The following is a 24,139-nucleotide window of genomic DNA, read 5'->3' on the forward strand; positions in this document are numbered from 1 at the left end:
GTAATCACTGTAGAGCCAGCGTTGGAACAAGGTAAATCGTGTCTTGGCCAGCCAGGACAAGTACTGTCAGTGAGTAAAGTGGTGATGTGACTGCCTTTTTTGAGGGGCGTGATTAGTGCTTCTGGGTAAAGCGCGCACCCGCTGCCCCAGCTGTGCTGTGATTCGTTACAGCACAAGCTGATTTTTAGGAAGGGGGAGTGTCCCTAAATGGCAGTTTGGAAATGTGGTCACCCTATGGTGAACACTCCCCATCATGCTCTCTTCTGTGATACAAGATGGAAGTAAAGGCTTCTGGGAAATGACCTACAGGAAGTGAATGCTGAGAGACGATCTACAGGTATTGAATGCTGAGAGACAATCTACAGGAAGTAAGCAAATCTGAAAATCATTTTAAAAATTCAAATATGCCCGACGAGATTTTAAACCTCCTGTGGATAAGGTAAGTGAGGGGAAAGCACATTGGGATGGCTGGGCCAGAAACGGCATTGGAAAACACTTCTATTTATTATGAATAGTGAAATTCTGCCCGAAAAGGTGAACTTATCCTTTTAATCCGTTTATGACAAGTTGTGAGGTTGATGAACTTCAGGTTTAGGATCTGTGCAATCAGGCATGGGTGTCTGGTCTACAAGTTTCTCTATACAAAATTAGAAATCCTTTACAGCAAGTAAACCAGTTCCTGTGTTTATGTTTAAAAGCATGGATTGCCTCAAGGTTCAGCTATAAGTCATTTTTTGGTCAGTAATTCCAGTGTTTCCAGATGTGTACATCTGTACAGAATTAAAATGAGCTACAAAAGGCAAGACAACATGTAGACACAGCAATTAGATAATTGATGTAAATCTCCCCAATTAGCATAAATTCACGTACAAACTTACATCATTTTTCGTTTCTGGGCAGGTCTCATTTTGCTGTAATCCGTTGGTTCAGGCTTTTTCTTCTTCACTGCGCTGAAAAGACAACAGGAAAGAGATTAAATGGAATCAACCTGCATCTGGTTATTGCCTGCACATGTTCTATCAGTCGAGTTGAGGAATGGATCCCTCTACAGCCTGCAGGTGTTTACAATAAGGAATAAAATATGAAGATCCTCAGACCAACATTCTGTAGAAAGAAGCATATGATGTTAGATTTGGAACTTTGGGAACCGTATTTTTCTTCTGGACAGATTCCAGGAAGCATCATACAAGCATTGTGGTGTTTAGAACATATGTGTTTTCTTAGTGAACAATATATACATTGGATTTAAAGAAAAATATATGGCTTTCCTGTATTACTTTCTCATAGATGTTTATAAAGTAAATATATTTATGTTCCCCCACTAACAAGAGCAGACATTTTTCCATTATACTCTAAAACTTACAAAACCATTAATACAGCCAACTAAACAAATAAATCTATAGTTAAGAGATGGACTCACGCAATAATGCATCTGCTCTATACAGACATGTAAATGAATAGGACATCAGTTCTTAAAGAGATTTTCCAGTAACAATCAAGTTCTCATAATAGTGACGCTTACCATTTCCTAATGCTATCTCATCTAACATTACCTGTGCATAGATTTTTTTAAGCTCTTTATTAATATCTCTCACATATGACAGAACTCTATCAAACACTAGACAGCAGCTGTGAAAGCTCTGTGTAAAAACGAACCTTCTCAAACTGGCTGAAATAATTATTTTTTATTGACTAAAACCTCAGCCAAAAATATATAAACGAATATTTCCTAGCTGTATAAAAAAAAAAGAAGAAAAGAAGATTATTATATATATATATATATATATATATATATATATATATATATATACACACACACACACATTATATATATTATATACAAAAAAAAAATATATATATATATATATATATATATATATATATATATATATATACACACACATACACATATATACACATATATACATACACACACATACACACTTTTTTTTTTTTAACAGCTAGGGAAGGAGGGTGATATATCCAGGGAGACTTCATGGGCTATATAGGTATAGGTATAGTCAATTATTATACATACGGGTTGACTTACTAAAACTGGAGCAAGAAGTGGATTGGCTACCATGCAAAGCTGCTCAATTAAGCTTTTTGCAAAAAACAAAACCCAAGAAACTGACTGGTTTCTATGCAAAGCTGCACCAGATTTTTCTTCGTATTTAGCAAATCAACCCCATAGTCTTCAATGCTGCTGTCTAGGGTGTGCTAGAGAGTTAAAGCCTAGTACACACGATCAGAAAATTGTAAGAAAAATACCACTTTTGAAACGATCGTACAATAATCTGATTGTTTGTATACAGCCTTCACCCGAAATTATCTGAAGTGACAAACATGAACATTTTTCTCATACGATGCCAGATTTTACAGTTTTCATTTATGTAAACGTTCATGTTTTTTCACCTCAATATATCCTATAAATTGCAATAAGTGTATATTGATTGGTTTGTGCAAAAGGCGGCGGTGGTCAGTGATTTTTATCAGCACTGCGACATTGCGGCAGACAGAATGGACACTTTTTTGGACCATTGACATTTATACAGCGATCAGAGCTAAAAATAGCCACTGATTACTGAATAAATGTCACTTCCAGGGAAGGGGTTAACACTAGGGGGCGATCAAGGGGTTAAATGTGTTCCCTCAGTGTGTGTTCTAACTGTGGCAGGATGGGAGTGACTAGAGGAGGAGACATATCGCTGTTCCTAACTAATAGGAACACACGATCTGTCTCTCCTCTAACAACAGAGCCAGGATTTGTGCATTTACAAGCACAGGTCCCGGTTCTGTCTCTCGTGCCCGCGATCGTGTGTGGCCAGTGGTCATCGTGACTGCCGGCCACGTGCATTGGGTTGCCCGCCTCGCAGCTGGTGCCTCCGGCGGTGTGTGCGCACTTGCTAAGGCTCTTAAAGGAGTACATAGTTTTGCGCAGGGCTGCCAACGTATATGTACGTGAGCCGGTTGGGAAGTGGTTAAAAAAAAAAAAAAAAAAAGGCAGCGACAGTAAACAGATTTTTGAATTGCCAGGGTTTCTGGAGTTGACACCAGAATGGCAAAACTGAAAGAAAAGAAAAGTTGTAAAGGTTCTGCCACCAAGGAAGATCCAAATTTGGTTACACACAGATGAAAATATGTCCGGTTCAGCGGGGACCACCCGAATTTCAATCTGTGTATGGCCCTCCCTGTCCAACAGACGTTGATCTGTAGATCGGCTTTTGTTGAAAAGGACTGCTAGAAAACCTTTATCCAATAAGCTGTACAAATAACCAAACACGAGCACACAAGGGGACCACTTGTTGCAGTGGGGGGGGGGGGGGGGGGGTTATTCTCGGAGGAAAGCAAGGAGAGCTCTTATTGCTTCAAACAGCCATCTACACTTGTGTGAAAGAAATGTTCTTTGGCCATGCATCCTATGCTGGTGGTGAGTGGAGCCTGGTGTTGTGTACTAGCCTACCCTGTCGTTCTGTCATTCCCGACAAGGAGTCTGAGCAGTACTGTTGTTGGCGATTCCAAACACGGCCCACAAGGCAGAGCCAAGTAGCCAAAGAAGTTCATAATACAACAAAAAGATTAGCATTAGTTTTCATTTTAAAAGCATCATTTAATGATTTTGTTAAATTTTGAAGCGACGGTCTACTGACATACACTTGAAAATTGTATATATGTATTTATTGCAAATCCAATAAATCAATCAGCGCAAAACAAAACCCTAACCCCTAAAGACAGAATAAATGCAGCTAGCACAAAAGATCATCACATAATCCAAACAGAAGTTTATACAAAAAGGTGCAGCGCATGAATAAAGTAAAAATGAAATGAAAAAGTCCAATGTAATCCAGCAGAGAGAGTGGAGGACTACAGGTCCCAGCAATCCCCAGGGAAGATTCCACGTGTAAGGGCGCACTTCAAGTGACAGATGGCAATAGACCCTCTAACACACTCTCTTCGCTCACCTCAAATGACGTGACAGACCACTGAACTAACAGATGTTTGGTAAAGCAGGTCGCATTAGGGAAAATAATCCTCCAGAGACAGGCAGGAATTCCAAACGATTCCCCCAAGGTAAACATAGGTGAGAACTAAAATAATCTAAGCGCACACTGTGAGCTGGTAGAAAGATTTATGCATTTAGGTTTATAATTGCCCAATGCCTACTGCATCTCTTTTTTTCCCTTATGCCGCGTACACACGAGCGGACTTTTCAACATCCAAAGTCCGACGGGCTGAGTCCGTCAGACTATTCGATCGTGTGTGGGCTGCAACGGACTTTAGCTTCGCAAAAGTCTGACGGACTTTAGAAATGAAGCATGCTTCAAATTTTCCCGACGGAACTCCGCCGGACCCGGTCCCCTTCGAAAAATCCGCTCGTGTGTATGCTACTCCGACGGACTAAAACCGACGCTAGGGCAGCTATTGGCTACTGGCTATGAACTTCCTTATTCGAGTCGGGTCTTACGTCATCACGTTCGAATCCGTCGGAGTTTAGTGTGATCGTGTGTGGCCAAGTCCGTTCGGCCGAAAAGTCTGTCAGAACTCCGTCGGAACTCTGGCAGAACTCCGGCGGAACTCCTTTGGAAGTCTGTCGGACATAAGTCCTCTCGTGTGTACGGGGCTTTACAGAATTTTGGCATTTCGGAGGTGTTATATGACTGGACTAGCTAGAACACAGGCAGGGAAAGGACTAGGGGTGGGCAGGAGGGGCGGCTGCCCTGGGCACTGTGGCATCATGTGAGGTAGGTGGTGGGAGGGGGGGGGTGTGCACTGCGAGGAGATTGAGGGGGGAGGAGATTTGTGCGGGAAGGAGGAATTTGGGGGGCAGCCGGGGCGCATAATTGTTCTACTAGGGAAAATGTGTGTGCGCGCACTAGGAGCGGTGATTTAGGGGAACTTGTGTTGTGAAGGGGATGGGAGAAGAGGATTTGTACTAGGAGGGGTATTTGGGGGCGTTTGTACTAGAAGAGATGATATAGTAGAAGGGGGGGATATTTGTACTAGAAGGAGAATTTTTTTGGGCTAGGAGGGGGGATTTGGAGGGGGGTGGGATATTTGTACTAGAAGGAGAATTTTTTTGGGCTAGGTGGGGGATTTGGAGGGGGGAAGAATGTATACTCAGAGGGGAAATTTAAGGGGTGGAGGTTTTGTGTTAGGAGGGGTGATTTTTTTTTTTGGGGGGGGGGGGATTTGGAGGATGGAAGAGGCAAATTATTTTTACTAGGAGTGGGCATTTCAGCAACGGTGGGGGGTAATCATGCAGATTAGGGCTCAATTATTTTTTTTGGTGGGGGGGGGGTTTGATGACACAATGCTCATGCAGTTTGGCTTGTGCACCCTGGGCTTTAGGTGACCTTGTCCGGGCACTGAACACAGGTAAGTAAAAGAAAAAAAAAAATCTGGGAGGGAGGTGGGTGGTTTATGTGCAGTTATTAGGCATGTGCACACATGGCAGAAGGATGAACGTGCAGCTAAAAATTGCTCACTTGGGGGGACAGGTAAGGGCCTGTTCACACTAGAATATATATGGAATTTATTCCTCTTGGGGATTTCTTAGGGAAAATAAACTACTGTGTGTTCTGCTAAATTGTACAATGTTTATTAAGGAAGTAGATATTGTGCGTTGGTGATCAAACCTACATTAACATAAAGGGAAAAAGAGGACAAAATGTGTACATGCACAATGATCATTGCATCCTGTATCTTTTTTATAATTTAGCAGAACACAGAGTAGTGTTTTTTCCCTAAAAAATCTCCAAGAGGAATAAATTCCATATATATAGTATTTTCTGGGATGTGGGTTAAACCTACTCTAGACCTCCCTTGCAATCTGTTCACAATAGAATGCAGCGCAGAAAAGCGAGTTTCTGTGCGGCTTTCCGCAACACGTTCCAAATTCCAATCGCACTGCACTTGCGATCTGCTATGGGCATCAGTGCAACGACACCTCAAATGCAGGGACCATGCAATGCGCCTGTCGTGTGTTTCAAAAAGTAAAGCATACACTACTTTTGGTGTGATGCGATTTAAGTCCATTCAAAGTGAATGGGGCTGAAACTGCACTGCACAGAACTGCATGGGAACCAATTCATGTGCAGTTCCTAGTGTGAACGGGCCCCATGTGAAGTACATTGCCACCATACCTCAACCTGATATTTAAATATCAAGGGATATAGTCACTAAATGGATTAGGAAGGCTTAAAAAAAAAAAAAAAAAAAAACTCTCACTGTTGTTAAATTAATACTGCTACGCGGTTTAACATGTGGGCTCTGACATGCTATGCATCCGGTTAGAACATTTCATTTGATAGTAGTAATGATCGCCAATAGGGATGAGCCGAACACCCCCCGGTTCGGTTCGCACCAGAACTTTCGAACAGACCCCAAATTCGTATGAACTTTAGAACCCCATTGAAGTCTATGGGACTTGAACGTTCGAAATTAAAAGTGCTAATTTTAACGGCTAATATGCAAGATACTGTCCTAAAAAGGGTTTGGGGACATGGGTCAATGCCTAAAATGTTTTTAAAAATGCCAGTTTTGGTGGGAGCACTGATTTTAATGACGATTAAAGTGAAAAAAAAAAAAGTGAAATATTCCTTTAAATATGGTGCATGGGGGGTGTCTGTAGTATGCCTGTGAAGTGCCACGTGTTTCCCGTGTTTAGAACAGTCCCTGCACAAAATGACATTAAACGGAAATAACATCATTTAAAACTGCTTGCGGTTTTAATGTTATATCTGGTTCCTGCAATATGGTTGAAAATCATTGAGAAAAATGGCATGGGTAGCCCTCCCTGCCCATTACCAGCCCCTTTGGGTCTTGTACGCATATGAAGGGGAACCCCGTACCCATATTAAAAAAAGGAAATGCGTGTGGCCCCCAGGCCCTATATACTCAGAACAGCAGTATACAGGCGGTGCAAACAAGACTGTGTAGACTGTGTAGGTTTGTTGTGTTAAGTTGAATCTGTTTGTAATTTTCAACTGGTACATTTTTAAAGTGTAGCTCCAGTCAAAAAAAACTATTTTTAAGCTTTTTGGAAAACATAGGGAAGGGTTATCACCCCTGTATAATTTGTTTTGTCGTACATCTTTTTTTCATCTCACTTGCTGTTGTCTCCTTCCGTTTGCAAGTAGGAGATGTTTGTAAGTTGGATGTTTGAAAGTAGGGGCCTGCCCTATATGCTCTGCAGAAATGGCGGAACAAGGTGTTGGTTTTGCCACAACATTGTAAGCCCTCAAAGTGACTCTTGGTGGGCGCTGGAGCGCCCTGCTGTGAACGATTATATCAAGAATTGTAATTACATGCCATTGTTGAACAGTGGCAGAAAAATTGACCTTTGGTGGTTGTGGTGCTGGTGCCACAACACTATAAGTCATCACAGTTACTCTGGGTGGGCACAGGAACGGGCCCTCCTGTGAAATATTATATCAAGAATTGTAATTACATGTCCCTGTTAAACAGGGGCAGAAAAATTGGGCCTTAGGCACTGGTGCTGGTGCCACCACACTGCAACCTCTCTCATATACTTATTTTTATTGCAGGTATTAGCCCTGCTGCAAAGCATTGCATCAAAAATTGTAATTAAACGCCCCTGTTAAACAGGGGCAGAAAAATTGGGCTGATGGCATCACCCAGAACCAGAAATGTTCTTCCAACATATCAGCGGAGGAGGAAGAGGATAGACAATCAACATAACAGGACAGTCACTCAGCATCAGCATAGGCAGTCTTGAAGGGATGTGATATTTAAAAAAAAATTATTCGGTTACATCAGCTTCAGGTGTTTGGTAGCTGTGAGTGATCCAAGACTGATTCATCTTGATGAAGGTCAGTCGATCAACTGATTCAGTGGACAGGCACACCCTGTGATCGGTAACAAAGCCACCAGCAGCACTGAAGGTGCGTTCCGAAAGAACGCTGGATGCAGGACAGGCCAGTAGCTCAATTGCATAATGTGCAAGCTCTGGCAAGTGATCTATCCTCAAGACCCAGTAAGCCAGAGGATTTTCGGTGGGAAAGGTGTCCAAGTCTGACCTTGTCCCTAGGTATTCCTGCACCATGTAAATCAGACGCTGGCGATGGTTGCTGGAACCGATCATACCTTGGGGCTGCGGACTAAAAAATTGTCTGAAAGCATCAGTCAGACGGCCACCTTCTCCACCGCTCCTTCTGACCGATGCCTCAGCAACACGTTGTCCATGACCAGGAGTTTGTAACCTCCCAGTCTCTGGGAACGCGTTGCACAGACCTTTCTGCAAGGCCGCCCGGAGACGTCTCATCCTGTGCTCCCTCTGCGATGGCAAGATAAGGTCGGCAACCTTACCCTTGTACCGTGGATCAAGGAGAGTGGCCAGCCAGTAATGGTCCCTCTCCTTGATCCGAAGAATACGAGGATCCTTCCGCAGGCTTTGCAGGATCAGAGAGGCCATGCAGCGTAGGTTAGCTGAGGCATTCGGTCCAGAGTCCTCTGGGTCACTAAGGGCAACATGATCCGCAGCTACATCCTCCCAGCCACGTACAAGTCCACGTGTTTCTTGGGACTGTAAATCATCCTTACAAGACTGCTGATGCTGAGTGCCAGCCTCCTCCTCCATGCTGACACAATCATCCTCCTCCTCCTCTTCCTGTGATGGGTGGCACAGCAGGAACACTGTCTGGATAAAGGGGGCCTTGAGAGGCAAGGAAGTCATCCTCTTCCTGCCTCTGTTCTGCCTCAAGTGCCCTGTCCATTATTCCACGCAGCGTATGCTCCAAGAGGTGGACAAGAGGTACAGTGTCACTGATGCATGCACTGTCACTGCTCACCATCCTTGTGGCCTCCTCAAACGGTGACAGGACAGTGCATGCATCCCTGATCATGCCCCACTGGCGTGGTGAGAAAAAACCGAGCTCCCCTGACCCTGTCCTGGTACCGTAGTCGCACAGGTACTCATTGATGGCCCTCTGCTGCGTGTGCAGCCGCTGCAGCATGGCCACCGTTGAGTTCCACCTGGTGGGCATGTCACATATAAGGCGGTTCTTGGGCAGGTTCAACTCCTTTTGGGCCAGCCGAGCACAGGCATTAAATGATCGGCGGAAATGCACACAGACTTTCCTGGCCTGCTTCAGGACATCCTGTAAGCTGGGGTACCTGCCCAAGAACCGCTGTACCACCAGGTTAAGGACGTGAGCTACACAGGGCACATGGGTCAGTTGTCCCTGTCGGAGGGCGGAGAGGAGGTTGGTGCCATTGTCGCAAACCACCATTCCTGGCTTAAGCTGGCGTGGCGTCAACCACCTCTCGGCCTGCCCCTGCAGAGCTGACAAAACATGTGCCCCAGTGTGGCTCCTGTCCCCCAAACAAACCAGCGCAAGCACGGCATGGCATAATTTTGCCTGCGTACTTGCATAGCCCCTGGAACGCCTACGGAGCACCGCTGGTTCTGAGGACAGAGCACTGGAAGAGGCCATGGAGGAAGAAGAAGAGGAGGGGGTGGAGGAGAGAGGTGTGTCACAACCAATAGTAGCATTTTGGAGGCGTGGTGGCGGAACAACCTCCAACACTACTGCACCTTGTCCTGCATCCTTCCCAGCTGCCAGAAGAGTGACCCAATGGGCCGTGAAAGACAGGTAACGTCCCTGTCCATGCCTGCTGGACCATGAGTCAGCGGTAATATGCACCTTATCGCCCTGTCCAGCGAGGCAAGGACATTGCCTTCCACATGCCGGTAGAGAGCCGGAATCGCCTTCCGTGAGAAAAAGGACCTGCCACTGAGGAACCGCACATTGTACAAACTCACGGAAGGGGGCCGAGTCTACCAACTGAAAAGGCAGCAGTTGAAGTGCTAGCAATTTAGCCAAGCTAGCATTCAACCGCTGGGCATGTGGATGGCTGGGAGTGAACTTCTTTTGCCGGTCCAGCAGCTGGGGCAGGGACATTTGCCTGCTATAATCGGACGTGGGTGTACTGCTAGCAGAGTGCCCGGAAGCACTTGGCTGTGACACACCTAATTCTACACCTTCATTCCTCTCAGAGCAGGTTTCAGAGAGGACTGAAGGTCTAGTGGGGTTGGAGATGCCAGCTGATGAGGAGCAAGGAGAGGTCCGCTTTGTTCTTTGGTGTGGGTCTTTGAGGTACGCTTGCCAACGAGCTGCATGGCAGGTCAACATATTTCTGGTCAAGCATGTGGTGCCCAAGCGGCTGATGTTTTGGCCATGCGAGATACGCTTGAGACATATGTTGCAAATAGCAGCGGTGCGATCTGATGCACTCGTCTCAAAAAAGGCCCACACCAAAGAACTTTTAGAATAACGCGCAGAGGCAGCACCCTGCACAGGCGGAGCTCTGCGGTGTGATTCAGTCGGTGTGCTGCCCCTAAGCTGGCCCCCGGAGGGCATCCTGCCTCATTGGACATGTGCCTCCTCCTCCTCCTCTCTCCTACCAGGCACCCACGTGGAGTCAGTGCCCTCATCATCCCCTCCTTTTTCATCGCTGTAGCAAACCTGGCAATATGCTGCAGCTTGTGGAACATGACTGCCAGATTGCTGTCCTTCTTGAGCATCCCCTCTCTCTGCATTCACGCTACTGCCTTCCTCTAGCTGAGTATCATCATCAGAGCCTACAAAACACTGGGCATCCTCCTGGAGCATGTACCCAACACTGTGCTCAAAGAGTTCAGGAGACTCCTCAGGAGGACGTGGTGGGTCTAGGGAAGGAGTCACTGATGATGACATTGAGATGAGGGAAGACGATGCGTTGGCAGCTGCTTTGCTAGTACCCTGAGACTGGGTGAGAGAGGATGAGGAGGATGAAGAGGGCTTGGTCATCCACTCTACCAAGTCGTTGGCATGTTGCGGTTCAACATGTCCAGCTGCCGAAAAGAAGGACAAGCGTGTCCCATGGTATATATTGTGCTGGAGGCACAAAACACCCACTAACTCCTGCAGATGCCTTTATTATAGAACACCAGAGATAAAGGGGTATATACAGATGTATACTGTGCTGTGCTAGAGGCACACACAACTTCCAATAACTCCTGCAGATGGCAAGTGGGCTCAAATAGAGAAGAGCTATGTAGGTGGATATAGCGGTGTGTACTGGGTACAGAGCACGCAGACAGCACGCACAAGCTCCTAACACTACTGACTGCAAGCTCTATTATAAAAGATAGATCATTAGCTATATAGGTGAGGTGAATATAGCGGTGTATACTGTGGTCAGGGCACGCAGACAACCACTACAGAAGAGCAAGATCGAAAATCGGCCGATAACGATCGGTGTATACTGTGTTGAAGGTACACAGAACACCCACTAACTGCTTCAGACGCCAACACACTACACAAGGCCGCCGCGCTGGCGGCCTTATATAGTGTGGGGCATGTACTACACAGCCTGAGCTATGATGGGCCACAGGCATCCTGCCTGTGGCCAATCATGGCTCTCCTCGCTGCTGGCGCTGTGATTGGCCAAGCATGCGGTGTCACAGTGCATGCTTGGCCAATCATGAGCCAGCAATGCACTGCGATGACGCAGTGCATTGTGGGCCGTGAGCGCCACACGAATTTGGTGCGAACGGCCCATAACGTTTGTAATTCGCCGAACGGGCGAACAGCCGATGTTCAAGTCGAACGTATGTTCGACTCTAACACGAAGCTCATCCCTAATCGCCAACACAAATATACACCATGTAAAGTGCTGATGATTCTGAGAATAAATATATATCATTTAAAAAAAAAGGTTCACGCTCACTTGTTACTCCTTGTTCAATTCAGTGGCAGAAGGGGACATTTTCTTAAGTCAAATATCGTATCTAATCTCAATGTATTTTTCACCACTGAGCCTACAATGTGTTTTCCCCAATAAAGAAAAAAAGAATGAGTATATTTCTTTTTCTTGCTCCTAATTTTGTGACTGGGCTGTCATGCCTAGCTAGGCAACATACAGTATGTAGAAAGAGGGTTTTGGCGAGAAAATCTACTGTATAGGGCCCCTCATCCCAAAATTCAAGAGAAAAGTGTGGATGTGGGGAGAAGGGGATTATTGCGGTGCCTAGTATTAATAGGATATGACATGAGGTACCAAGATTAAAGGCAGTTAAATACAGTACATGACATAAAAAATAAACATAGTTTCTTTATTTGAAAAAAATTATTCATAAAATTATGTATTATCAAAAGTAATACATTACACAACACAGTACAATAGATAAAATAATCGTCTACTGAATGTGATATGATCAAGATTTATTTAGCTGGTCAAGAGAGTTAAAGAATAATTGTTCACTTGTTTTTTATAGCTATTGCTCGTCTTTCTGTGGGCCAAAAGAATGGTTCCCCTGAAGAAGCCATGGTAATGGTTTAACACGTTGGGACTCTCTTGACCAGCGAAATAAATCTCGATCATATCACATTGAGTAGACGATTATGTTATCTATTGTACTGTGTTGTGTAATGTATTACTTTTGATAATACATAATTTTATGAATAATTTTTTTCAAATAAAGAACCTATGTTTATTTTTTATGTCATGTACTGTATTTAACTGCCTTTAATCTTGGTACCTCATTTCATATCCTATTAATACTAGGCCCACCGCAATAATCCCCTTCTCCCCACATCAACATACAGTATGTATTTGGCATGCATATTGCATGGTCACAACCAGTGATCTGCATTTAAAAGAAGGTTATAGTTTTAAAATAAGCAGATAATATTGTATGAAATCACGAGAAAAATCAGTTTTAGTGAGACGAGAGGGGAAAAGGCCAAGCCATATCAGATGAACTATACTCAAAGAATTTTAACTTAATTGCAGATCTTTACCGAATTCTGTTCTAAGATCTTGATTTCGCTGTCACAGCACTTTCCGAAGTGACTGCTAAAGGGAAGCTATAATTAGTCTTCGTGTTTTAATGAGAAAAGCTGCAGCCATGGCATCTTTTTTCACTTACAGGACAGCGTATCTTGAAAACAATATTGCAGAAGATGTCTGTAATTTGACCTCAAGCACTGAGGAAAACACAGCGAGACAATGATATTAGCAAGTTGATGGGAATTGTGGAGGACTTGTGAACAGCTGTCAAGCGGACAACATTTTTGGTAGTTTTAGAATTTCAATGCTGGCAGCAGATTGATATTGAAAAATAAATTTTATTAATGATCAATTACAAAAAACCTTGTATAGACAGGTTAAAAAAAAATACATATTTTTAAAAAAATGAAACAGCGTTTTCCTTGAATGACTGATATATTTAGATTTTCTGTCATATTACATAAGGAAGAAATGACAACATAATCAGCTCCTGGTACAAACACCAAAACTATAGGTTTGGGACCTCCACTGTGTACTGCAACTGCAATTGTGGCCACTATTTTTATCTCCAAGTGTGTCACTTTCACTTTAAGGGTGCTCACTTGGGTGTGGTCTTTGGACCTGCCCTGTAATCTATGGAGAGGATGTGATGCCCTTAGGTGCCCTTCTCCCTTGTCTGGGGATCCATCTTTGGGAGAGCCCTAACGTAGGAGTACAGTACTTGGTGGTTGACTTTGGCGAGGCATAAGAAGAGGGGTCTGCAGGCCTTTCATCTACTATAGCAGGGGTCTCCAAACTTTTGAATCAAAGTGCCAGTTTACTGCCCTTCAAACTTTAGGGGGGCTAGACTGTGGTCAGAGGGAATAGAAAATGGCGTGGCATCGAAAGGCATAAACAATGCAATAGGTTTGGTGGTCAGTGGGAGTAAAACATTTACATCATTGGCGTCAGTTGGGAGGAATGGTGTCCCATCACTGGTGTCAGTGGAGGAATTAGTTCCCCATCTCTAGTGTCAGTTGGAGGAATAGTACCTCATTGTTGGCATCAGTGGGAGGGAATAGTGCCCCGTCTTTAGTATCAGTGGAAGAAGTAGTTTGCCAAGGGCCAGATAAAGGCCCACAATTGGCCCACGGGCTGCAGTTTGGAGACCCCTGCACTACAGCACACAATAAGATGCCCAGTTGCCATCCTTATTTAGAATGCACACAAGCAGTTAAAGTGGCATTAAACCCAAAAGCAAATGTTGGTTATGTTGCAGCCTACCAAATTATGTGTTAAGGCTGCAGTGTTTATTTTTATTTTTTAAGGCTTTCGTTCCCTTATATTCACCTGGTGATCCAGCCAAAACAACAAGTTATCCTGCCGATGTTGTGGTTAGAGGGGTGAGACAAACTTTTACCACAGACGGGTGCTTATATTGATCAGCTCTTATGTAAAACCTTTATTCCTAAAATGAGAATCACAATTTTTTTGCTTAGAATAAAAATCTCTCACGATTCTCGGAGCGTATCATCTTTCACATTATACAAAAAATTGGGCTAACTTTACTGTTTCTTTTTTTTAAATTCATTGAAGTGTATTTTTTCCCCCAAAAATTGCGTTTGAAAGACTGCTGCGCAAATACAGCGTGACATAAAATATTGCAGCAATCGCCATTTTATTCCCTGGGGTCTCTGCTAAAAAAAAAAAAATATATATATATATATATATATATATATATATAATGTTTGGGAGTTCCAAGTAATTTTCTAGCAAAAAATACCGATTTTTTTTACTTTGTAAGAAACAAGTGTCAGAAAAAAGTTTAGCCTTTAAGTGGTTAAACTTCCCTCATCTACAGACTTTAGTACATGTCTTTGATCTAAGAACGAAAAGTTACAATGTTTATAGTTATCTGCAGACAATGTTGTGAAAAACTTGGCAGGCTGCCTGCTTTTTTTTTTTTCTTTTGACAGCTGAGTGAGCAGAGAACTTCCTACACTTGTTACATGAATGAATCAGGAAATTCTGCATAGAGATCGTGAGGGGGGTTGAATTGAGATCTTATTTTTTTTTTTTTTAATGAGTAATTGTGCAGCACCAGTCTATATTTACCTGTTCTGTGCAATTGAATTGCAGAGCAGCCACAAACCTCCTCTTCTCGTAGCCCCTCCATCTCTTTCCAGTGCCCCCATAGGAATTTGCTTCCCATGGGGGCACCTGTGTGTGCTCACTGCTGAGCCCTGCTGCTGCGTCCATTGACACAGACAGCGGGAATCGGCCCTGCTCCCTCATCACTGTCTTTGATTTAACAGCCACAGGAGCAATGAGGGTAGAGAAAAACTGCAGATGCTGGATAGAATGAGAGCTTAGTTAAGTAAAATGGGGGGGGGGGGGGGGGGGGGTGAGCGAGGATGCTAATGCCTAAACATTTATTTTATCTCAATTCAAGGAATGCATTACGATAAAAAATGTTTAGGCTCTAGAACCACTTTAATATCGCTTGAAGGCACAGGCAACTATTAACTGTACTTTTTACAGAAAAGGTTACATTTCTTTGGAGACGTAAATGCTTTCAGTAGTGTTTAGTTAAGTACTTTAAAGCTGAACTCCAGGCGAACAGCAAAAATGCATAATTGAAATGCATGTTGACCGCCTTGCATTATAACTTAGTAATGCTCTTCTGCTACTATTGTTATCTAAAAACTGCCAGGCAGAGCTATGTTGGTGACCTATATTTTACCACTGCAGTTAAGATATACAGCTTGGTCATGACTCCACCATAGCTTGCTAATTGGACAATAAAGGCAAGCATCACACTGAGGGGTCATTACAGGAGTTGAAACTGACCATTGTGCACAAGGCAGAGCCAGACTGGCTCAAAATAGCAACCGTCACAGACTGCAGGGGATGAGGGGAGGATACATTTAAGGGAAAGGAAAGGCTTTCTTTCAACTAACTCCATTCAGTTACACCATAATACATTGACATGAGTAAAATGTATAAAATATGTTTCTATGGAAAAATTATAGGCACTCTAACAGTTCTCCTTCCCTCCTGCAAGCCACAGGGGTAGAGAGCTGGGCAGGACAGGACAGGGGTAGAGAGCTGGGCAGGACAGGACAGGGGTAGAGAGCTGGGCAGGACAGGACAGGGGTAGAGAGCTGGGCAGGACAGGACAGGGGTAGAGAGCTGGACAGGACAGGACAGGGGTAGAGAGCTGGACAGGACAGGACAGGGGTAGAGAGCTGGACAGGACAGGACAGGGGTAGAGAGCTGGACAGGACAGGACAGGGGTAGAGAGCTGGACAGGACAGGACAGGGGTAGAGAGCTGGGCAGGACAGGACAGGGGTAGAGAGCTGGGCAGGACAGGACAGGGGTAGAGAGCTGGGCAGGACAGGACAGGGGTAGAGAGCTGGGCAGGACAGGACAGGGGTAGAGAGCTGGGCAGGACAGGACAGGGGTAGAGAGCTGGGCAGGACAGGACAGGGGTAGAGAGCTGGGCAGGACAGGACAGGGGTAGAGAGCTGGGCAGGACAGGACAGGGGTAGAGAGCTGGGCAGGACAGGACAGGGGTAGAGAGCTGGGCAGGACAGGACAGGGGTAGAGAGCTGGGCAGGACAGGACAGGGGTAGAGAGCTGGACAGGACAGGACAGGGGTAGAGAGCTGGACAGGACAGGACAGGGGTAGAGAGCTGGACAGGACAGGACAGGGGTAGAGAGCTGGACAGGACAGGACAGGGGTAGAGAGCTGGACAGGACAGGACAGGGGTAGAGAGCTGGACAGGACAGGACAGGGGTAGAGAGCTGGACAGGACAGGACAGGGGTAGAGAGCAGGACAGGACAGGACAGGGGTAGAGAGCAGGACAGGACAGGGGTAGAGAGCAGGACAGGACAGGACAGGGGTAGAGAGCTGGACAGGACAGGACAGGACAGGGGTAGAGAGCTGGACAGGACAGGACAGGGGTAGAGAGCTGGACAGGACAGGACAGGGGTAGAGAGCTGGACAGGACAGGACAGGGGTAGAGAGCTGGACAGGACAGGACAGGGGTAGAGAGCTGGACAGGACAGGACAGGGGTAGAGAGCTGGACAGGACAGGACAGGGGTAGAGAGCTAGACAGGACAGGACAGGGGTAGAGAGCTGGGCAGGACAGGTCAGGGGTAGAGAGCTGGGCAGGACAGGTCAGGGATAGAGAGCTGGGCAGGACAGGACAGGGATAGAGAGCTGGGCAGGACAGGACAGGGATAGAGAGCTGGGCAGGACAGGACAGGGATAGAGAGCTGGGCAGGACAGGACAGGGATAGAGAGCTGGGCAGGACAGGGATAGAGAGCTGGGCAGGACAGGACAGGGATAGAGAGCTGGGCAGGACAGGGATAGAGAGCTGGGCAGGACAGGACAGGGATAGAGAGCTGGGCAGGACCGGACAGGGGTAGAGAGCTGGGCAGGACAGGACAGGGGTAGAGAGCTGGGCAGGACAGGAAAGGGGTAGAGAGCTGGGCAGGACAGGACAGGGGTAGAGAGCTGGGCAGGACAGGACAGGGGTAGAGAGCTGGACAGGACAGGGGTAGAGAGCTGGGCAGGACAAGACAGGGTCAGGGACGGTTGGCGCAGCACTGTCATGCTTAGATAGACACAGGCAATGGTTGTAGGAAGTGCCTTTGAGCAGCCACATTCGGCTGCATTGACACACCATTGTCAGTTACGTTTAGGAGGATTGCTAGTTGTCTAGATTAGAATACAGTTTAGTATTTATACGTACTAACCAAGGGAAGATTTTTATTTTAAATGCAGAGTCCCGCCGATTTTTTATTTATTTTTTTAAAAGTCAGCAGCTACAAATACTGCAGCTGCGACGTCGGCACCCAAAGCTGATCTGTCCCTCGGCTCTCGGTGCTGCTGCCACCATCTTCAGTAAGGGAATCAGGAAGTGAAGCCTTTTGGGTTTACTTTCCGGTTCCCTACTGCGCATGCGCATTCCTACTGGTCCCTGCTGTCTCCTGGGACCCGTGTGTCTCCCAGAAGACAGTGGGTGGGGAGTGAAGTGACCTAGATACCCGTGAGTGGCGCAGGTATCTATGCCCAGAAGTGAGAGCAAAATAACTGTATTAGACAGGTATTTGCCCCGCCCCCCCGAAAGGTGCCAAATGTGACAGCGGAGGAGGGGAGGATTCCAAAAAGCGGACGCTCCATTTTTGTGTGGAACTCCACTTTAAAGTGATTTAAATAAAGTGATTCAAATAATTATAAAAAATGAAATAAACATGTTATCCATACCTGCTCTGTGCAAAGATTTTGCACAGAGAAGCCCTGATTCCCCTTCTTCTTAGGTCCCCCATTGGCGCTCCTCTCCCCTGCTGAGTGCCCCCATATCAAGCTGGTTGCTACGGGGGCACTCGTGCGTGCTCACGCCCAAGCCAGCTCTCTTGCAAGTCCATAAGACCTACAGAATGGAGTTTGGCTCAGCCCCTTGTCCCCTCCTCACTGGCTGTGATTGACAGCAGCGACAGCCATTGTTGTCTCTGAGTCAATGAGGAGACAGAGAGCTGGGAGAGCAGTTGCTCTTGTGCACATCACTGGATCAAGAGCAGGCTCAGGTAAGTATTGGGGGGCTGGGGGAGGGGAGCTGCATACGGAAGGTATTTTACCTTGCTGCATAGAACGTATAAAGGTAAAAAACCTTCAGCCTTTAGAATCACTTTAAGGACTTTAAGGAGGTTATATGCAAAAATACATTATATGATTTTACAGAGTACATACAGTAACTCAATTCAATGATATTAATAAATGCTGTATGTATGAAGGCTTTATTTATGCCTTATATAGGGGAAAAATACAGAAACTCAGGAGTTTTATTTCTATTGTACAATTCTTCTAGTACTTTAAAACTGCAGTACCATTTTAAGAATACGACTGTTTTGTGTGCCCAAGCTGAGCAAACTCCACATAATTGAAAGTTTCTGGTACCATGGTCTCCATGGTGATGTTAAAATCATGGCCTTTTGTGTGCATTTAGCTATTTATAGCTATAGCACCCAATCTTCAGCCAGGAAAAAAAAAAAAAAAAAAAACACAAAAAAAACATGCTGTACTTGTGCTAAAGATGTCAACTTGCCAATTAACTTTTTAAATAACAGCAATTCACATTGCTTGATATGAATGGTAAGAAACAGTTAGAGCCCTTTCACACTGGGGCCACCCATTCGTTCGCAGTAAAGCGCCGCTCGTTTTAGTGGTGCTGTACTGCTGTTTAATCGATTCTTTTGGGCCACCTGCGGGGCGCTTTTAACCCCAAAAAACTGCCTTGGTGTGAAAGGGGTCTAAAGCCTCGTACACACTCTTAGATTTTCGGACGACCGAACATCCGTTTTTTGTGGCATGCTAGTCTCATGTCGAAAGTGAGAGAGGTCACTCAAAATATGAAAATTTTTGTAAGACAGAATACGACGACAGAAGTGACATAATGTGTTGAATAGTTTTGTATGTATTCTTTGTTTCTGAGCATGTGTAGTATTGCTGCTCTTATGATTTTTTTTTCGTACCAAAACCATACTAATGAAACGAAAATCGAACGTTGAGTTCACATCTGACAAAAATTTCACGATCGGTTGTCGAAAGCACCGTACCAACAATCCGAAAATCAACAGACAGCTCTTTGTATGAATGGGTGGCACGGATGGGCACTGATGGGTGGCACTGATGGCTGGCACTGGTAGGTGACACTGATGGGCACTGATCAGTGCTGCACATCAGTGCCACCTTTGTTGAGGCACTGATAGGTGGCACTGTAGGCACTGGTAGGCGGCACTGTTGCCTATTGCTAGGTGGCACTGGCAGGGGCACAGGTGGGCACTAAGGATCTGTAGCAGCTAGCCGTGATCAGGACTGATGTCCCGATCACGGCCGACGGTGATCGGCTTTTTTTTCTCCTCACGCTGTCAGCACGAGGAGAAAAAATAGAGGATTAACGGCTCTGTTTACATTACGTGATCAGCTGTTATTGGCTGACAGCTGATGACGTGGTAAGGGGTCGGGATTGACCCCTTACTCCGATCTGTAATCCAGAGAGTCTCGGATTTGAGCACGAGACGAGTCTCTGCAAAGCAGGTCCGCTCTGTAGCCGTCATTCGTCTATAGCGCAGATCTGTAGAGGTTAAAGTAGAACTTCATCCAAAAGGGCAAATTCTGTTAACATTTGCTAATTTATTTTATGTTTAATTTTCGGGGGGAATCAGATATCTGGTTTTGACAGGTACTCGCTTACTTGGCGTGACAATCCGAGCTGACCTTTGCGCCCACCCCCCCCCCCCCCCTCTCTTATTCTCCCACAGTCTTCTGGGACACATCACAGGTCCCAAAAAGCTGAGGGACCAATCAGAAAGCCCAGCACAAGTATCGCATGTGCAGTGGGAAGCTGGCTTTGAAGCTGCAAGCAGTGAGAAAAGAGTGAAAGATGGACTTTTAAAACATTTTGAACACAAACTTTATTTGGCAGATTTTCAACCTAAGGGCTGATGGACATAGTGGCCATCCAGCTACAGAGAAGGCAGCCTGTGCTGGGAGCTAGTTCACTTGTGGCTAGTGATGGTCATGTTGGGGTTTCAGGGAGACCCCAAATGGCAGGGTAGCAACCCTATAGAAGGTCAGTGTTTCTGAAATCATGCAAGTGATGTTACCACATAATATTTCTTATTAGTAGGTTTATTAACAATTCAATTGCAATATACCATTAGCCTAGGTTCACACTACTGGGATGAGATGTACTGCGAATTTGACACATTTTTGTTGTCCTGTGTGAGTTGCGAATTTGCCTTGCGTTTTGAGGTGGACAGGCACGAATTTACCGCAAATCGCAGAGATGTGAACTGTGTGCTGCGAGATTACTGCAAGTTCAATTGAAGCCTATGAAGATAAAATGTGCACTGTACCATAGGAATTTGCATTGCACACGCAGTCAACACGCACAGGACCCTTTTTTTTCTCGTACCAAAGTCGCAATGCATACATGTGAACCAAAGCCATGGAATACTATGCTTTTTACATGACCTGTGAATCTGTGTTACTAAACGCATCAAACCCGCTGTAGATTCGCATCAGTGTCAACCCAGGCTTAATGTGCATCTGATCGTATACTGCAAAGCTCTGGATCACTGTCCAGCCAAAAGAATAGGTTGCATAGGAATGTGTTACTACTGTTATTAGCTTGTTCCCATAATAATATCGTTCAGGATTATTACCTCTTTAACCAGACTGCTGTTCAGCGGGTCCAGTGTGTATACGAGTGTCTGCTGGGTCTCTTATATGTCTCACAGGGAGACCTTCCTCCAATAAACTAGAATATCTTGTCATTTTAATTATAACTACAGCCCAATCCCTGGTCTGCCAGCTCAATTATGTAGTCTTTGTTAATTTCAAGCGTCTGCAGCCTCTGTTTTCAGACAAGGCTATAAAATGTGCTTCTCTTGTTTATCCTGTATATGAGATCCGAGTGCATTTCTGAAATGGCCAAAATATCTTTCCAAATCAAGATTTTGTAACCAATTAAATGTATCATCCGAGTACTGTTTTATCATGCAAGGCAACCCTCTAATGCATTTTGGATGGTGCTACATTCTTTTTTGCTTAAAGCTCATATTTTAAATCATCTGATCTTTACTTCTTTCTACTCCTAAGTAAACCAGTTTTGATTATTTAAAGAAAGAAGATTAGGAAAATGACAAAAGAGATGAAGCTTCTGGCGAGGCTGTAACAGGAAGGCTTTGCCCTGCACATTTTGGATGACTGTCTGTAAGTGGATCTTTTGTTTTATGGTTCATATTTGGGATGGTACACAGTTGGGTGTCTGCCCTGCCTTTTACTGCATATACAAAAGATCCCCTTATTTAATCACACATAGCACTGCCATGACGTATTATAAATCATGTCTCTCCACGGAGCCCCGCTCCACTGGAGATGCATTTCTTTTCTGAATGGGTAGGGACGCTGGGCTTCCAGCAGAGACTAATCTTTTATTAATAATCCTTACAAATGGCTCAAGGATTTCACGTCCTTCCACACATCAATTCTAATCTGTTCAAACAAACGCTTCCATTGAAATGTTTATAGATTATCATTGTCAGATTTGAACCAAGGGAGAAAAATGCTGCCATTGTCATAGAGCAATTAAAATCATAATCCTGGGGCGTTAATATAAGCAAATAACCCAACTGAACGCTGGGGTAGTGTCGGTTTTAGCTCAGTAGCGTTTGAACGGAAATTAACGTTTTCCTGAGTGGTTATTAAAAATGCCAGTATACAAAAATACAGGTGGAAAAGTCAACATTTTTTCTTCTCTCTCTCTATATATATATATATATATATATATATATATATATATACATACATATATACATACATACATACACACACACACACCTGTCTATAGCTGCAGCATATACATCAATCAGCCATAACTTTATGGCCACCCACCTAATATTAAGTAGGTCTCCCTTTTGCCACCAAAACAGCCCTAACACATTGAGTCATGGATGCCACCAGACCTCGGTGAAGGTATGCTGTGGTATCTGGTACCAAGCTGTCAGTAGCAGATCCTTTAACCACTTTCAGACCGGACCATTTTGCTGGTCAAAGACCAGACCACTTTTTGCGATTTGGCACTGCGTCGCTTTAACTGACAATTGCGCGGTCGTGCGACGTGGCTCCTAAACAAAATTTACGTCCTTTTTTTCCCCACAAATAGAGCTTTCTTTTGGTGGTATTTGATCACCCCTGCGGTTTTTATTTTTTGCGCTATAAACAAAAATAGAGCGACAATTTTGAAAAAAACGCATTATTTCTTACTTTTTGTTATAATAAATATCCCCCAAAAATATATAAAAAAACATTTTTTTCCCTCAGTTTAGGCCGATACGTATTCTTCTACATATTTTTGGTAAAAAAAAAAAATCGCAATAAGCGATTATTGATTGGTTTGCGCAAAAGTTATAGCGTTTACAAAATAGGGATAGTTTTATAGCATTTTTATTAATAATTTTTTATTATTTTTTTTTACTAGTAATGGCGGCGATCAGAGATTTTTATTGTGACTGCGACATTGTGGGGGACCCATCAGACATTTTTGACACATTTTTGGGACCATTGTCATTTATACAGTAATCACTGCTATATAAATGCAGTGATTCCTGTGTAAATGACACTGGCAGTGAAAGGGTTAACCAGTGGGTGGCAGTGTAGGGGTTAAGTGTTCCTAGGGGTGTGTTACTAACTGTGGGGGGGTTGGGCTTTCATTTAGTGAACACTGATCTCTTCTCCAATCACATGGAGCAGAGATCAGCGTCACTAGTTGCTAGGCAGAATGGAGAAATGTTGTTTACAACGGCACTTCTCCATTCGGCCGCTCCGTGAGACGATCGCAGGGATGCCCGTGGCGATCGAGTCCGCGGGTCCCGCGACCGGACTCACGGGGGTCCCGACCAGCACGGGAGCGCGCCGCCGGTGGCGCGCTCCCGATGGCAGGGCGGCAAATTTAAAGGGACGTACATGTACGCCCATTTGCCTGCCCGTGCCATTCTGTCGACGTACATCGTCGTGCGCTGGTCGGCAAGTGGTTAAAGGATTTTTAAAGTCTCAAGGTTTTTCACCTTAACCACTTGCTGCCCGCCAATTGTCAAATGACGGCGGCAAAGTGGTTTCAAAATCCTGACAGGACGTCATAGACCGCCCTCAGGATTTGGGGGCGCGCATCGTGGCGATCGTTGTTGCGGGGTGTCAGTCTGATAACCCGCAACTATGATCTCGGTAAAGAGTCTCCAACGGAGACTCTTTACCGTGTGATCAGCCGTGTCCAATCATGGCTGATCACAGTGTAAACAGGAAGAGCCGGTGATCGGCTTTTCCTCACTCGCATCTGTCAGACGCGAGCAGAGGAGAGCGGATCGTCTGCTCCTCTGACATGGGGGGGGTATGTGCTGAACGATTATCAGCCCAGCCCCCCCGAGGATGCCCACACTGGACCACCAGGGACGCCACCAGGGATGCCCAGCACCAAGTATGCCATCCTAGACCACCAGGGATGCCAGTCAGTGCCACAATGGATGCCAATCAGTGCCCACAATGGATGCCAATCAGTGCCCACAATGGGCATCACTGATTGGCATGCATTATTGTTTGGCAGTGATTGGCATCCATCAGCACAAAACCATACAATACAATGTCGCCCATCAGTGCCCATTCGTGCCACCCATCAGTGCCCATTCATGCCACCTATCAGTGCCCATTCGTGCCACCTATCAGTGCCCATCCGTGCCATCTGTGTCCATTCATGCCAACTATCCGTGCCCATTCATGCCAACTATCCGTGCCAA

The 24,139-nt window shown here is 45.1% G+C and overlaps 1 protein-coding gene across 1 annotated transcript in view; it reads right to left on the reverse strand.

Annotated features, from left to right (window-relative positions):
• The window catches only part of SLX9 (SLX9 ribosome biogenesis factor), a 308,491-nt gene that overhangs the window by 15,473 nt on the left and 268,879 nt on the right, over positions 1-24,139 (reverse strand). The window contains exon 5 of the mRNA XM_077448410.1: positions 879-950. Within this exon, the coding sequence (XP_077304536.1) occupies positions 879-950 (72 nt within the window). The remainder of the gene's footprint in view (positions 1-878; positions 951-24,139) is intronic.

This window comes from Lithobates pipiens, unplaced genomic scaffold, assembly GCF_037356315.1.
Source record: "Lithobates pipiens isolate NorthernLeopardFrog02 unplaced genomic scaffold, aLitPip1_a1.2 Scaffold_22, whole genome shotgun sequence".
NCBI lineage: Eukaryota > Metazoa > Chordata > Amphibia > Anura > Ranidae > Lithobates > Lithobates pipiens.